Source organism: Parasteatoda tepidariorum, chromosome 6 (genome assembly GCF_982258835.1).
Source record: "Parasteatoda tepidariorum strain Cologne lab strain chromosome 6, Ptep-v5.0, whole genome shotgun sequence".
Classification (NCBI taxonomy): Eukaryota; Metazoa; Arthropoda; class Arachnida; order Araneae; family Theridiidae; genus Parasteatoda; species Parasteatoda tepidariorum.
Window position 1 is genome coordinate 104670784 of NC_141760.1, and position 17580 is coordinate 104688363.

Sequence of the window (17580 nt, forward strand, 5' to 3'; positions counted from 1 at the left end):
CCATTTCTTGGAATGTGGAAATTATTATTCTGAAAATTTCTTCATTGATGAAGAACATTCAGCTTTAACATTCTCTATTTTTCTATTCAATTCTTTTCTTTTTTTAAAAAAAATAAATTGTAAATTCCCTTGTTTTTCCGATCGTTTTTCGAACTTCCTTTATTGTATTTCCAATTAATTCCTATACATTTAATAAGTAGTTACGATATGCGAATTTCGTATTTGAGCCATCAATATTTACGAAATGTTCGATCCATGACTATTCTATCATAATTTTACGTCGCTTGATGAGATTTCATCCGCAGTTATTTATCATTCCGTCAATTTCGTATTTGAGCCATCAATTTTTACGAAATGTTCGATCCATGGCGATTCTATTATTAATTCACGTCGCTTGATGAGATTTTATCCGCAGTTATTTATCATTCCGTCAATCTCGTATTTGAGCCATCAATATTTACGAAATGTTCGATCCATGACTATTCTATCATAATTTTACGTCGCTTGATGAGATTTCATCCGCAGTTATTTATCATTCCGTCAATTTCGTATTTGAGCCATCAATTTTTACGAAATGTTCGATCCATGGCGATTCTATTATTAATTCACGTCGCTTGATGAGATTTTATCCGCAGTTATTTATCATTCCGTCAATCTCGTATTTGAGCCATCAATTTTTACGAAATGTTCGATCCATGGCGATTCTATTATTAATTCACGTCGCTTGATGAGATTTTATCCGCAGTTATTTATCATTCCGTCAATCTCGTATTTGAGCCATCAATATTTACGAAATGTTCGATCCATGACTATTCTATCATAATTTTACGTCGCTTGATGAGATTTCATCCGCAGTTATTTATCATTCCGTCAATTTCGTATTTGAGCCATCAATTTTTACGAAATGTTCGATCCATGGCGATTCTATTATTAATTCACGTCGCTTGATGAGATTTTATCCGCAGTTATTTATCATTCCGTCAATCTCGTATTTGAGCCATCAATATTTACGAAATGTTCGATCCATGACTATTCTATCATAATTTTACGTCGCTTGATGAGATTTCATCCGCAGTTATTTATCATTCCGTCAATTTCGTATTTGAGCCATCAATTTTTACGAAATGTTCGATCCATGGCGATTCTATTATTAATTCACGTCGCTTGATGAGATTTTATCCGCAGTTATTTATCATTCCGTCAATCTCGTATTTGAGCCATCAATTTTTACGAAATGTTCGATCCATGGCGATTCTATTATTAATTCACGTCGCTTGATGAGATTTTATCCGCAGTTATTTATCATTCCGTCAATCTCGTATTTGAGCCATCAATTTTTACGAAATGTTCGATCCATGGCGATTATATCATAAATTCACGTCGCTTGGTGAGATTTTATTCGCAGTTATTTATCATTCCGTCAATTTCGTATTAGAGCCATCAATTTTTACGAAATGTTCGATCCATGGCGATTCTATCATAAATTCACGTCGCTTGGTGAGATTTTATCCGCAGTTATTTATCATTCCGTCAATCTCGTATTTGAGCCATCAATTTTTACGAAATGTTCGATCTATGGCGATTCTATCATAATTTTACGTCGCTTGGTAAGATTTCAAACGCAGTTATTTATCATTCCGTCAATTTCGTATTAGAGCCATCAATTTTTACGAAATGTTCGATCCATGGCGATTCTATCATAAATTCACGTCGCTTGGTGAGATTTTATCCGCAGTTATTTATCATTCCGTCAATCTCGTATTTGAGCCATCAATTTTTACGAAATGTTCGATCCATGGCGATTATATCATAAATTCACGTCGCTTGGTGAGATTTTATCCGCAGTTATTTATCATTCCGTCAATTTCGTATTAGAGCCATCAATTTTTACGAAATGTTCGATCCATGGCGATTCTATCATAAATTCACGTCGCTTGGTGAGATTTTATCCGCAGTTATTTATCATTCCGTCAATTTCGTATTTGAGCCATCAATTTTTACGAAATGTTCGATCCATGGCGATTCTATTATTAATTCACGTCGCTTGATGAGATTTTATCCGCAGTTATTTATCATTCCGTCAATCTCGTATTTGAGCCATCAATTTTTACGAAATGTTCGATCCATGGCGATTCTATTATTAATTCACGTCGCTTGATGAGATTTTATCCGCAGTTATTTATCATTCCGTCAATCTCGTATTTGAGCCATCAATTTTTACGAAATGTTCGATCCATGGCGATTATATCATAAATTCACGTCGCTTGGTGAGATTTTATCCGCAGTTATTTATCATTCCGTCAATTTCGTATTAGAGCCATCAATTTTTACGAAATGTTCGATCCATGGCGATTCTATCATAAATTCACGTCGCTTGATGAGATTTTATCCGCAGTTATTTATCATTCCGTCAATCTCGTATTTGAGCCATCAATTTTTACGAAATGTTCAATCTATGGCGATTCTATCATAATTTTACGTCGCTTGGTGAGATTTTATCCGCAGTTATTTATCATTCCGTCAATTTCGTATTTGAGCCATCAATATTTACGAAATGTTCGACCCATGACTATTCTATCATAATTTTACGTCGCTTGGTGAGATTTTATCCGCAGTTATTTATCATTCCGTCAATTTCGTATTTGAGCCATCAATTTTTACGAAATGTTCGATCTATGGCGATTCTATCATAATTTTACGTCGCTTGGTGAGATTTCATCAGCAGTTATTTATAATTTTTTCGGCTCCTTTCACATGGTTTTTGAAATCCATGTTATTTTTCTAATAGCCTTTTTTTCGCCTCTTCTGCGTAAATTTTTTTTAATAATATTACCATCAATTTTTGGCCCTTCTGATTCGCGACGATTCCATCGTAAATGTCGAATCATTTTTCGGCAGATCGCCACTGATTCTTCAAATTCTAATGTTTTAAACACGATGTTATTACGACTTTCGAGTTCGATCACTTTCTGACGTTTCGATTTGAAATGATTGAATCGCTATTTCATTTTCCGAACAACCCACTAATGTGATTAAATAATGTGTCTTATTAAGTAACAGGCAATGATAGGAAGAAAAAGCAATTTATTATTCAGTTAAATTTGAATTCCCGTTGTCTTCATTCGAGACAGACCTTTCCTTTGGCATTACTCATGATGAAATCTATGTAATGAGAAACTCTTGAGAAACCTGCAGGACCCAGAAGACGAGCACAGCCGAATATCTGATTGACAAATGACGCTACACCCACCTGCACATAATCATTTCTGCCCTTTTTCATCACCAGGGGTCCTCCGGAATCACCCTGTAATGTATCAGAGAGGTAATCATTCATAGGTGATCAGCACTGGAGTTGCTGATTCAAACCTTTGTGAGCAGGGTTGAGAGCAGTGGTCGGATTGAGCGTGCTACAAGTAGCGAAACTACACTCTGAAAACTTTTTAAGATCTACCATAAAGCTACAATCTTAAAGATTCCTGAATATCACCAGTGTCAAATTCAATAACAATATTATCATGCAGATCTGCAATGAATTCTATAGTTTGTCTACGGAAAGAACTCACCCCCCGCCACAAAGTCTGAGACCGTCTGTTTCTATGGAAACAGGAACAGAGCATTTCAGGGAGGGTAGCTTCTCTTCACTCTAGGGCTAACACAGTAGAGAGAAGAAAAAGTTTCCCTCGCCGATTCAAGCCAAAACCTGTACTGAACAATGACCCCGCACCCCTACTTGAAATAATTATACCTCGTTACCATAGTCACCTCCACGGGTCCAGTCGAACGGCTAAGGGAGTTCTTACTTTAGACAAACTATACTTCATCTGCTGAGTCCCACAAGAAAACCTTTTTCACTCCCATACAAAGAATGTGAAATTCCACACATTTAAAAAGATTTTAGAATAATATTTGAAACTACATTTATGAGAGGGTGCCTCATAGCACCTTTATTTAAGGGAAGTGAGACAGATAGAACAATGTGAAATATTTTCAACTTGAGAAAATTTTGGTAAACCTCATAATTTTTTTTTTTAATGTTTCTTTAATTTTGGAAATTTTCATATTCGGTTTCTTTTCAGCAGTCGACATTTGCCATCTTGTGATCAGAAATAGGGAGTCGACTAATACGACAGGTCGACTTATACATCAGAATTATACGGTATTAATGTCAGTTAGAAGTTTAGTTCATCTCTAGCCAAAATCTCTAGTCAATAATACTCTAATCAATTTACGGAAATGGCGTAAGATGACATTATAAAGAAAAATAGCTTCATGAAAATGAAAAATGTTTGCGATTTACTCTGCATTATTTCGTGAAAATTTGCAAAAACTTGAGAATTCATTGATTTTAATAATATCATTCAAACTATTTTAATAACCGTCTGTAATATAGTTAAAATTGATCAAATTAGATTTATTGTGTAATTAATCTTTAAATCTCTACCACGAATACTAGTACAAAATATTTTTTAACTCTGAAACTTTTTCTATGATATTTGGAGGGAGATAATCAACCTGAAGGTTTTAAATGCAGTGTTTTGTAAAAACTGAAGGATTAGATGAGCATGAGATAAATTTTATAAAAATAAGTTCGCGCACACTGAATAAATATCTTAAATAAACAAAACTATTTACTGCTGAAAATGTGTTCTCAAAGTCTTATACAGTCAAGATGTTTGAAATAAAAAATGCACATTTACTAAAAGTTGATGTTAACGACTGGAAAGAGTGGACTGTAAATGTAATAAAATATTTTATTACTGGACATTCACCATAGAATGTCCTTAATGAAGAACGATATATTTTTAATTGATATCACACTTTTATTATGAGACACTCACCATGGAGCATACCGAGAACGAGTAATTATAAAACAAAACATTAAGAAACGGTCGCCAAATTGGCGAACTATCTTTTACATGCGGCAACAACAAATTTAGTCTCGTGACATTTAACAGTTGGCTCGAAATAAAAATAATAAAAAAGTTTTTTTTTTAGAAATAGAGTAAGTTTGAAAAACAGGTAACTTTGCAGTTTTAAATTGCCTATTAAAATTACCAACAATGCAATTTCATTGCCTTACATTTAAAAGAAAAAAATCAAATAAATGTTTTAGTTAAAGATTTTAAGTTATCATTAAGTAATCTTTATTTTATTCTTTTTTTTCGTTTAAAGGTATAGCTTTTTTTAAATTTTTTATTAACTGTCGTTGAACAGCCGACCCAATTTTATGAGATTACGACTGCTAATGTTCAACTCCGTAGCCTTGTAACTTTGAACCCAATCCAGAAGACAAGGGAACTACTGGATCGAGTATTGGGAGAAATTTGCCTTCGTGGAGGACTTTTTGATGGAGCAAACACGCATTTGCGTTACACGGAGAGGAAGACCACGAGAACGTCCCACCGTTAGTCTGACCGCAAGGTGACTCTAACACATGATCCGTCTACCACTGAGGATATTTCACGTCAGCACTGTGATCGGTGCAAGCCGGATGCGGAATTCGTATCGACTGGGATTCGAACCCGGTTCGCCTCATTGGAAGACTAACTCTCTATTCCCCGTGCCATCACGACTCAAGGCATAGTTGGTTGACCATGCAAAACTAAGCGCAGATGGTGCTAGGGGTTAAAATACGTCGCAAGACTTCCGGGTTTCTACTTCCGACTGATTTTTACGCCGAAGTTTAAAAAAACGCTCCATCCAATATTATTATACTCGTAGTGTTTTCTATAAAACGCTTTCTATCAACCTAACTTTTAACGAAACAAACGACAAAAGAATTCGAAAGACTCTGCAAAGCTTGCTATGATGGCTACCAAACGGCGCTATTTTACACAAATATAGCCAAATTAGGGATAAAACATGGTCAACCTTAAATTTTTTTTTATGCTGTCATATTAATTTCGTCAAATCTGTTTTAGACTTACGACCTGTTAGAATTTATAAATTACAGAAAACTCTTATGAAAGGTAAAATTCCGCTCAAATTTAAACGCAAATCACAATAATGAAACTTCCAAGAATATTAAGCCTGTTTACACATCCCCTCGTAAGCATAACATAAGGCGGAGGGATACACGGAAGTTTTCTAAATTTCTTCCGGTTTAAAGGAATCTTGTTAGTTACGAAATCAGACAGAAAAACGTATTCTACAGACCCTGTGAAATCGAATTTTCAACAAGTCAGATATTTAAAATTCGATTTCCTAGGAACAATTCGACCAATTTCACACCGATTTTTCCAAACATCAGATGTAGGTCTTATTAACGCTCGGCCACAGAGGCATTCTCATTGCATACGTTGACGAGCCCGCGAAGGATTTGCACCAATCAGATTCGAAAAAACTTTTGCGTTTGAACTTTGTTTCTTTATTTAACTAACGTTAAAAGTAGTAGCCAGGAATCGCTACAAACTACTGCTTTTTGTAAAGTACTACTCACTATACTTCCGACTACTGGTCGTAACCTATGACTACTTTGTTCGATACAGGAGTACTTGTGTATACTTACTGAGCAAAGACCAGTATTCAGTGCTCCAGCGCACATAATGGAATCGGGCACTTTTCTTGTATTGTAGAGCTTAGCGCACTTTTTATTCGGGTAAACACGCAGATTGGTATACTGCAGGTTGTCAGGAGTAACTGTGACGTCTGTGAAAAAAAAAAATTTTTTTTTTTTCGTTTTTAATAAGTTAAGATGCATACCCAAAAGTAAGCCACAAAAACAATTCATAACTAAAATTATATATTTAAATTGGGTCCCGCAGTGGACTGATCGTTAAGACACGGTTCCCAGCAGTTCACCGAAGTCAAGCATCACTGGCTGCGGTCAGTGTGCGGGTGGGTGACCCACTTGGATCAGTCTGCGTAGGGACCGAGGGTGTGCGGTATTGGTCCTCGTTAAACTGTGCTACCGTAAAGTGCTCGACTTCGCGCGCAGGTCGTCGGGCTACCGAAGCGGGGGTGCCATCCCCTCCGCAGAGGATCAAAATTGGGATGGCATGTCTTCGGATCATCCACCGGGATGTTTCCCAGACCGTCGCCAATAGCCCATTGTGCAGCTCAAGTGCGACGTAAATTAACAAAAAAAAAAAAAAAAAAACTTACATTTTATGCAAAAAAAAAAAAAAAAAAAAAAAAAAAATCGTTCGTACCATTATTTTATACAAAACTTAGAATATCCTTTAATTTTTTTAAAACTGTGTCGAATTAAAAAAAAAAAATTATTCTCCCTTCTCTTCAAATTAAGTTTTAAATCTAAATTAGTTTTTAAGCTGTTGTTGTTGTAGTTAATTTACGTCGCACTAGAGCTGCACAATAGGCTATTGGCGACGGTCTGGGAAACGTCCCTGAGGATGATCCGAAGACAAGCCATCACAATTTTGATCCTCTGCAGAGGGAATGGCACCCCTGCTTCGGTAGCCCAATGACCAGCACGCGAAGTCGAGCACTTTACGGTAGAACAGTTTAACGAGGACCAATACCGCCCACCCTCGGTCCCTACGCAGACTGATCCAAGTCGTCACCCACCCACACACTGACCACAGCCAGTGATGCTTGACTTCGGTGATCTGCTGGGAACCGCGTCTTAACGATCAGTCCACTGCGGGACATTAGTTTTTAAGAGAAAATATCTGGTAATATTTGAACAAATATTTATTTAAATTAAATTTGGACCTGAATTTTTAAAAGCACTTTGTATATAATTTTTTTCACCGTTTTAATTTTTGTCGTATGAAAGAAAGGTTTTACAAAATATTTCTGAACGGCGGATCTAATTGAGATTTATCCGATATAGCTAAGAAATTATTGGCTGTTGTTATCAAAAAAAAAAATTTTGTAATAAATATTTCCTGTGTATGTTTGTTGTTTGCGGAAATGGGAGGGGCCCTATCATACTTGGGGGAGGGATGGAAAATCCTGAATTAACAAAAGTTACATCATGAAACCTACAATTTTTAGACATCAATATTTTGGGCATAGTTTCCAAAGGAATGGGAAGCAAGCGATAAAGCTGAGTCTTAAATGCTTGGTCCCGCAGTGGACAGATCGTAAAGACACAGTTCCCATTAGAACACCGAAGTCAAGCATCACTGGCTGCTGTCAGTAAGCGGTTGGTGACCACTTTGATCAGCCTGCATCGGGATAGAGAGTGCATGGTATCGGTCCTCGTTAAACTGTTCTACCGTAAAATGCCTGACTTCGTGAGCAGGTTATCGGGCTACCAAAGCCGGGAAGCCATTCCCTTTGTTGAGGATCAAAATTGCGATGGCTTGTCTCCTTCCTTCTCGCTCCCAAGAAAATGACGGGGTGAGGTTTCGTCCTCTATTTCTCGCTCCCGTGAAATTTCCGGGCTGGAGTGTTCAGTAGTAACGCGACAATAAGAATAAAACTAATTCATTTCTTTTGCCCGGAAAACACTTTATTTCTCATTTTACACACCAGATGGTAGTACCAGGATATTTTTAAGGTAATTGTAGATAGTTAATTTATTTTAAACTAGATGTCAGTTTATTTTATACTAGGTGTAAAAAAAATAGGCCCTTTTATGACAGTTTTCTTGAAAATTAACAGATCGTTAAGGGGTTTTAAGGATGGTTCCCAGACCGTCGCCAACAGCCCATTGTATAGCTCTTGTGTGACGTAAATATAGTTACTGCCTACCTTAAATATGTGTTACAGTTGGATTTTCAAGTTTTAATTGAAAGTGTAATTGCTGTTATGAAAGGATAATAAAATTAGCATCTTACCTGTGTCTCTTGTGGTGATTCCCCAACCGGCTGAAGTAACCGGTTTTAGGCATAAGTTCTTTTTCGTTGTTGAAAGACAGACAGCTCGCACCCCATCACTGTACCTTATGGGCTCTGCTGCGGTCAGGACAGCCACGTCATTCATGAGATTATCGTATTGAGGATGTGGCGTTACATTCGTGAACTTAATTCTCGTTCCCGATTCCTTATTCACGTTGCCAATAACACCACTGAAGTCCTCAGGATTCTGCACAATTCCGTTGCTGAAAGGAGTTTTACATTTTAAATTTCGCACCGGAGGATAGACATCATATACTATCTGTCTAACTAAAGAGCTCCCTTCTCCAATTTCATTTTATAGCCGTCGTTGAACAGTCGACCCACCTTATTGGGTTTACGACTACTAATGTTGAACTCCATCTTGTAATTTTAAAGCCAATCCAGAAGACAAGGGAACTACTGGATCAAGCATTTGGGAAAATTTGCCTTCGTGGAGGACTTTTTGATGGAACTAACCCGCATTTGGGTTAGAGGAGAGTCGGGTAGCCCCGCCCACTGTCAATTTCATATGTATAGAATATTTTTTCAAGTCAATGGGCCATCGGACATTAATTGTTAGATTAAAAAAGATTCTTTTCAAAGTTTCAAGTATTTATGCAGCTGTTAAGATGGTAAACAATAGTTTTGAAAATATGTTGAATACAGTAGTCATGAAATTAAGAGAAATTGGTTGAATGTTTCGATTAAACTTCATTTCAATATTAAAAAAATTATTTTTTCGATACAAACAGCATTAAAGTATGTAATCTTAAGTTTAATTTGCACAAAGAAAGAAGTTTATATGTGAAAAATTGTTCGAGTAATTACAAATTTACAAAAAAAATGGATTTCGGGTAGCCCCGCTCACATGAATGTTGGGTATCACCGCCCAATTTTATTTCGTCTATAAATGTACGGTTGCAAAGATTATTATTTTATTGCTTCAAATTTGAATGTTATATGCATTTTTAACAACAAATATTGTTGTTATTAAATGATTGTTATTAAATGATAGAATTCACTAAAAGTATATAAATATGTAAAAAATAAAATAATTTTGTGATAAAAATTATAAATGAGGTTTATCTATTGTCAATACATTGGTCATTTTCATTTACACCTGAAAAAACAGTCAAAAAACATAATTTTTGTAACTGGGTGGGGCTACCCGACACATTTTGAAAAGAGCTGAAAAACATGTTTTTTTAAATTTCTATTTTTGTAAGTTAAACTATTCTTTTTTTTTGTTTATTCTTTTTGCATTGTTTAATTAGATGATAAAACAATAGAAATATACAAAAATATTGATTATTACTCAATATTATACAGAAATATAAGCAATACTCCTTAAGTGGGCGGGGCTTTTTTTTTTTTTTTTTTTTCTTTTCTTCCAGACGTGGACACGTACCTAGGTTTGCAAAACCCTTAACCGTATAGTCCACGTCTGGCCACAGGTCTAGCTCACATAATACATAGGTGCATCACATTAGTTTTCTTTAAAAAAAAAAAAAAAAAAAAAAAAAAAAAAAAAAAAAAAACGAATAAAGAAAGTGTAAATGAAAAACAAAATTTTGAGGAAAGTTACAATAGATGACAGTAATTAAAAACTTAATGGATAAGTAACATTGAAAGATGAAAAGATCAGAGTTGCTACATGCATGGTATGAAGCGCTCTCTAAGAGGCTGTAAAATAGGAATTTTGAAATACTTGGATAAAAAAAGGTAATTGAATCTCGTAGAAAAAAAGAAAAGGAGTTTTTAGAGTTTCTCTTTAAGGGGATCAATTCAACTAGAGTTTGTGAATAAGAAATTTTTGAGCATTTCTCATGGAGAATTGTGAGTTCAACTGAAAGTTTGTGAATTCAAGAAGAATAAATTAAAGTTTTGAACTGACTATAAGAATGTAGGAGTCACTGAAACTGCCGGGGTGGAGGCGTAGAATTTTGAATCGATACAGATCTCTGTGCGCAAAAATCGCACAGGAGGATAAGTTAATGTGGATTAAAATTTGATCGAAGTGCGGAGAGTGCAGTCTTGTAGCTTGGGCAGTCTGCAGCATAAGCTGGGTGATGGGGATTGTGTGAAGTACCAAAGTACGTAGTAGAGTGCCAGCAGTTGATGCAGTGATGGGTGTTTGAATTGCATTCACTGGAGTGATGTTGGCTACCACAGGTGACGCATGTTGCGAATTCCTGTTGACATTGATGAGTCTGGTGGTCAAGACCTTGACACCATGAACATCTCCTGAGGATTAATCTTTTCTTAACTTCATATTCTTCATAATATTTTCTTAACTTTTATTCAGTCCTATGAAGATGAATCTAGCCGAAAGGAGATTCGTTGCGAGTCTATGGGAGACGTTGACTATGATGTGGTGTTTGTCTGTAGCTCTTTTATGAGGTATGGATTTGACGTATTTTATTACGTTATTGTTGCTGGGTGTGTCACAGTTTCTTTGGAGAATATTAGCGATGTCTGTGCCATCGAAGTGAGCTGGTGCATTAAGTATAATGAGCGGAGTAAGGCGTTGCTCTTTATCTTTGAAGTGGAGTTTGTTAGTGGGCGGGGCTACCCGACTCTCCCCTACATGGAGAAGAAAACCACGAAAAACTCTTAAGGTTAGCCTGACGGCAAGGGGACTCTAAGCCATGATCCGCCGACCACTGAGGATATTTTACGTCAGCACTGATATCTATGCAAGCTGGATGGGAAATTCGTATCGACCAGCCATCGCTGGGATTCGAACCCGGGTCACCTCATTGGAAGGCAAACGCTCTATACCCTGAGCCATCGCGGCTCTCCTTTTCCAATTGTCTGGTGCTCTGTTTGCGATTAGGTTAAACTATTTCTTGTAGGGGTAAGCAATTAAGACAGGTTTTGGTTCGGATCGCCAAGAGAAATATCAGAAATTCCCATCTTTGAAATGCTCTTTTGTGTGTTCCCGTAGCAGCTGTGATGTCTGACTAGGTAATTACTAACAAAAATTAAACTAAATAGATAATTGGAAAAAAAAATCAATGTTTCATAAGGTAGAGAATTTGAAAAATATAATGAAATAATTGGTTGGATAAGAAATACGCTTGGAATGAAAATTAAAAATTTAATTTCAAAATCAAGACAGTTATTAATCAGAAATTTGAAGAAGTTTAAAAATTTTGGCTGCGTATTCAACAACTCTATCTATTGGGCAACTCTTTGTAGTGACTTACAATATCAAAACACCATCATTTCATGTAATCTTTGTTGATGTTTTTAAGAGTTTGGATATACTTTTTACAAGACTAGTACTTTCGTTTAAGTTTTTATTGCTCAGTTATTAAAATATATTATGATAAACTGATGAATATATTATTCCAAATGAGTATATTATTCCGAATCCTCACGCACATTACCGAAATTGGATCAATTGGATTTCAAAGGTCAAAAATCTAAAGACGCAATATATATAGTTGTACATGTTTATATTCAGAGAAAGTACGTTGTTGTGTCTAATTTCGTAACTTAATTAACAGTTAGCACTAATTAATTTGCATATTTGAGGTCATCCAATGAAACCATTCAGTTCGGGAAAATCCGATCATTAGAACAAAAGTTATTCCGTGTTTGTGTTTATTGGATTTCAGAGTGTTTCTAAATTAAAATTTAATTTTGGCAAATAAAATCTAATTTTATTTTCTAAATCAGTTTTGATTAATTTTGGCAAATCAAAGTAAGGATCATTTAATTAATGAAGTTAAAGAAACATAAATGAAAAGAAACTAGACAAATCAACTTTTTCATTCTTTTCACGCGACGATTTCAATTTCGCTTTTGCTGATCTCGCTCATTTTTTATCAAATTAAAAACCCTCCATCTGCATAATTTTATTTAAATGCTGCGGGTGTGGTAATGAGAGGGATTTCAATAATAAATCACTTACAATACAACACAGTGTCCTGCTGTTAGAACATCTCTCTCTGATATAATAGATGCCGTGCACACATATCGATCACGATAGTAGAGGGCTACCTGTAAAAAAACAACATAAATGTATAATCTCCCCCACAAAAATATCTGTTTTTGTCGTTTTTTTTATGTCACTTGTGGATACTAACAAGCCTATTTTAAAGCAGAGGCTCCTTGCTTTCCTGTGGCGCTATATATATAGCCATCTGCCACACGCGTACGTCACAGCCCGTTTTACAGGAAGGACAGATTCACCGCATCCCTCCGCAGATTGTAACCTTGACCTGAACCAGAGCTCGATCAATCTCCGATTCAGCATCCCCCCCCCCCCCACGGGTATTTAATTTTTTATTTTATAACCGTTGTTGAGCAGCCGATCCCATTTTGGGTTCACGACCACTAATGTTTAACTCCGTAGCCTTGTAATTTTAAACCCAATCCAGAAGACAAGGAAACTCCTGGATCAATACCCCCAAAGATATGATTTGTTATGCGAACATGGAGGACTTTGTGACCCGACAGATTTAAATTGCATCAGTCACCATTTACTACTCGGCCTGCGGAGATCAAACCCACGACCTCTTGGACAACAGTCCACAGCCCTACCAACCAGGCTATCCCGGCTTCCCCCACGGGTATTGATTTGTTATGGAAAATTGGAGGACTCTGTGATAACTGCAGATTTAGCGTACACCAGCCACCATTTTGTAAAAGGGGAGTTTTCGGTCGGTGGGGATCGAACTCACGACCTATTGGACATGGGTCATCTGTTTCTGCTTAAAATCAATATTATCTAGTTGTTATTTTTTAAAAATAATTTACTTCTTTATAGCAAGGGAATGTTATATCTAGAATAAAAATCACTTTAAATAACTTTCGTTCCATTGATCAGATATTTACAAACTGGGGTTCACTCTTGTTAGTTCAAAAGGAAGAAACTAAAATATGTTAATTAATTAGTGTTAACTATTAATTAAATGATAGAATCAGACACGAAAACGATAACAAAACGATAACAAACGATAACAAAATAAACAAAAACTATTTAGTGGTAACTTACCGAAAAAGGAAATTCATTTTTTCCTGCTGTTCTTCCATTGACTATTCTCTCTGTTTCTTCGAAATTTTCTACTAAAAGAATTCACAGAAAATGTAACCGCTGTTCATTTTGAATTGATTATTAGAATAGTCTTAGATAAACCTTTTTATCTATGATGGAGCAAAAATTATAAATTTTACAGTTTTGAGCATAAAATGACTGTAAGATTGAAAAAGTAATTCTAAAGCTGATTCGCCTAGACTCAAAAAAATTTTGCAAAAATTTAGAATTATAGTTTTTAGTAAAATCCTGCCAATTTGACGATTTTTAAAAATGTTTAATATTTTTTTAAATATCTAAGTTACTTATTCGTTCTAAAGCCTAGTTTATTCTTTATTGTAAAATTGTATGTATATTTTAAAATTCTAACTTTGCTTCAAGTTTAAGGCACTTAAATTGCGACCTTTTTTTTTTCATTTTTCTTGGCAAAAAAGTTCTAAAATATCGCTTTTAAACCAACAGCTAAGTCAGTCTTAGTAGGACTTCTTCAGAAAAAAAAATCTTGTGCCGATGGATAATGTTTTGTAATGTTTCAGTCATTTTGCCAGCGAGAGAAATATGCTAATTTAGCAAACAAGTGGAGAAGAGGATTTAAAATTATGCTTTCGTATTATTAGAATTATTAGAACCAAAAATTACTGGAGCGCTTACCATCATTCTCCTCTTCCAATTGATTCACTTGAAACTGAAAATAAAAACTAGATTATTTTTGCAATAAATGCATTTAACAAGCAAACATCATAAGAAATGAAACTAACAAATAATGCTGGTACATTTAAATAATGATGTACATTTAAATAATTCGTCTTTTGAAGAATTTCTCCCCCTAAATCATAGATTGAAACAAGCAATATGTCTTATATTTTTCAGACACAAGTGAGGAAAAACATTTTTGAAATCTAACGTATCACTAGTTTGTGTTTATCTAAATAAATTTGACGTTTGGAGGTGTTTGTCTTTCACTTCCCCTAGGCAACCAAGCAAGTTTTGGTGAATTTTTTTTAATCCCACCTTCTATAATAGTGTTTCCTCATATTTCGATAACCTATTATTTCTATATACGCTATTGTGTATGCCTTCCTCTTTGACAAAAAATATACATTAAGGGTGGAAATTACAGAACACTTTAGATAGGATAACAGTTTAATGACACAAATCAAATGAACTAAATCTATGAATATGAAGTAAACATTCAGAACGGAATCCACATTTCCCTGCTACGAAAAAGCATTATGCCAATTAGAAAGCGATTTAGTACAAATTACTGTGATAAACATATTTTTAAGAGTACAGCCAGAGACAGCTTTTCGTGAATAATACAGTAAAGAACGTTTAGGTAAACCTGGAGTCAATCAAATGCTGAAAGATGTTTTCAAAATATCAGACAAACTGTGGCAGGATGACTTCAATGCGTAATCCAGGGATGGCGAACCAATGGCACGCGTGCCATTTATGGCACGCGACACAATATTTTGGGCACTCCACCGATCACAATTGTTATTACACAAATGTTATTACGCTATGAAACAATTAAATTAAAATTCACAAAAAACAAACGAAATATTAAACAATTACTAATAAAAAAATTTAAAATTAATACTAAAAAACAATTAATAACCGTAAAAAACAAGCTAACCAGGGGTCTGTTTAGAAGAAATTTGGGTCCGTTAACGGACCCTTCACAAAATATCTTTTCATAAAAACGGACCCTTCACAAAATATTTTAACTTAAAAACGGACCCTTCACAAAATTTTTTAACTTGAAAACGGACCCTTCACAAAATAATTTATCTTTTAATCGGACCCTTCACAAATTTGTTTATCTTCATTATTGTTTTGCTAATTGAATAAACCCTTCCCAGGAAGGGGGGGGGGAGACATATGTAAACGAATTAAATTTTGTCTTCGGCAGACGCTTCTTCTTTTATTCGTCCGAAATGAATATTATGCGTTCAGCAGTATAGGCTAAATACCAAATATTTATATGTTGAATCGCTAATTTAGTAGCTGCAATTGCTGTTTATTTTTTAAAATTTAATTTCTTTAACTATAATTTTACAGTGTTGAGCATAATCTTGTATGTCTTTACAATTTAAAAACTCCTTGAAAAAGTTTTTTTTGCAATAGTGGACCCTATTTGCCCAAATTGGTCGCTTAGTTTATATTCGCAAATTACGAGCAATTTTTTCACAATTCTTCAAAATCAGACCTTTTACAAAATGTCTGGACAGACCCCTGCTAACAATAAATAACTAGCAAAAAAAATCAACAGTCCTGCTTAAACTAACATCTTAGAACCTAATATAAGTTATTGGTCATCTAATCTGCAACAACAAAAGTCACATTGATGTTACTTTAAGTTGAATTACTTGTATAATTGAGACATTGCAAAATATATTTTTTTTCAATGTAAATAAAGAGTTTTGAGTTGATAGTTTTTAGTACTATTTTCCCAATAATCACGAAGTCAAAATTATTTGACGGTACGTCTATGACCTCATTAAGCAATTTTTTAGAGAAAATGGCACGTTGGTGTATAAAGGTTCGCCACCCCTGGTAATCCTACCATAATTTGTTTGAAAAACAGCAGTTGGAACTTCATAAACCTGAACTCAATTTTCTCGAAACTTTAAAATACCTGTTAAAAGTACTAGATTTTATTAATTTGCTATTTGAGCATATGTAAGTCGTAAGCTAGATATTAATTTATTTGTTATTTGAGTATGTGTAATTCTCAATTCAGACATTTATCGGGGTTGGCGAGGATCGGCGAACATCCTCTTAGCTCCCTAGACAATTAGCTAGAGACTTAGCTCCCTAGTACAATATAAACCAGAGAGTTGATAATTTTTTTTTTTTGATTAACGAAAATATTTGCCAACATGAAAGTAAACTAAATCAGTGAAATTTTATAATATTGCTTTACATTGCTAAAAATCGATATTATTGAATCTGCATCGTGATATTAAAATTTGTACTCGTGTACCAGTACCAGTTTAGGAGTCAGAAAATTAATTTGTCTCCATTTTACATACGTGAATAAAGAACTTACCCGGGCATTTTGAACTTTGGAGAGCAAAATCAAAACTAATATCTGTACAATGTAGTACATCATGGAAAGTAATGCAATAGGAAAAAAAAAGAAGCCTATTTATATAAAAATCACGTGGAAGAAGTACTTCCTTCTACTATTCAATACTCTTTTAATGAATACGACAGAAGGCGGCATTGTTTCTTTTCCATATTAAATTAGAATTTAAATTTGTTTTTGCAACATATTGGATGTTCTTAGCGTAGACGTAATCTACTCGTACTTTTACGACAATCGTTTGGAATTCAAGAAATATTTGTTCAGAAGCAATTTTTTTCAAAACATTTTTTTTTTAAAACTTTTCCATCGATATCTGCATACTCGTTATTTAAAGTGTACAAAAAATAAAGTAAACACTCATGTTAAAGGTAAAATATAGTTTGGAAAGCAATATTTTTCAAGCGTTCTAAAAAGAAAAGAATAATTATACTTTTGATAAATCGAAAACTAAAAATTCAGAGCACAACTCTTTCAGTACCGGGAGAAAGGGGAGAAATTTTCAGTGATGATAGAAGTTTTTCAGTTTTTTATTTATCTTTTTTAATTTAAAATGTGACTAAAACAGAATTATTTTTTGTTTTTTAGTCCCTTAAAAAATATCGTGTTTAATATGTTAACTTAATCATTTGAAATTTTGAGTTATTGTGAATAAAATAGAA

At 34.6% G+C, this 17580-nt stretch overlaps 1 protein-coding gene across 2 annotated transcripts; it reads right to left on the bottom strand.

Moving 5' to 3' along the window:
- Window positions 1–3067: 3067 nt before the first annotated feature.
- On the bottom strand, window positions 3068–17036 carry LOC107448502 (chymotrypsin-1). 2 transcript variants are annotated; one of them, XM_016063727.4, is made up of 7 exons: window positions 16883–17036; window positions 14482–14515; window positions 13792–13862; window positions 12706–12794; window positions 8748–9010; window positions 6509–6648; window positions 3068–3304 (listed from the first exon to the last, which is right to left on the bottom strand). In XM_016063727.4, the coding sequence occupies exons 1-7, from the start codon at window positions 16943–16945 to the stop codon at window positions 3119–3121; spliced, it is 846 nt and encodes a 281-aa protein (XP_015919213.2). In that variant the 5' UTR covers window positions 16946–17036; the 3' UTR covers window positions 3068–3118. The 2 variants fall into 2 exon arrangements, with proteins under 2 accessions (XP_015919213.2, XP_087022454.1); XM_087166328.1 differs by having other exon boundaries at window positions 13792–13859; window positions 16883–17012.
- Window positions 17037–17580: the final 544 nt, after the last annotated feature.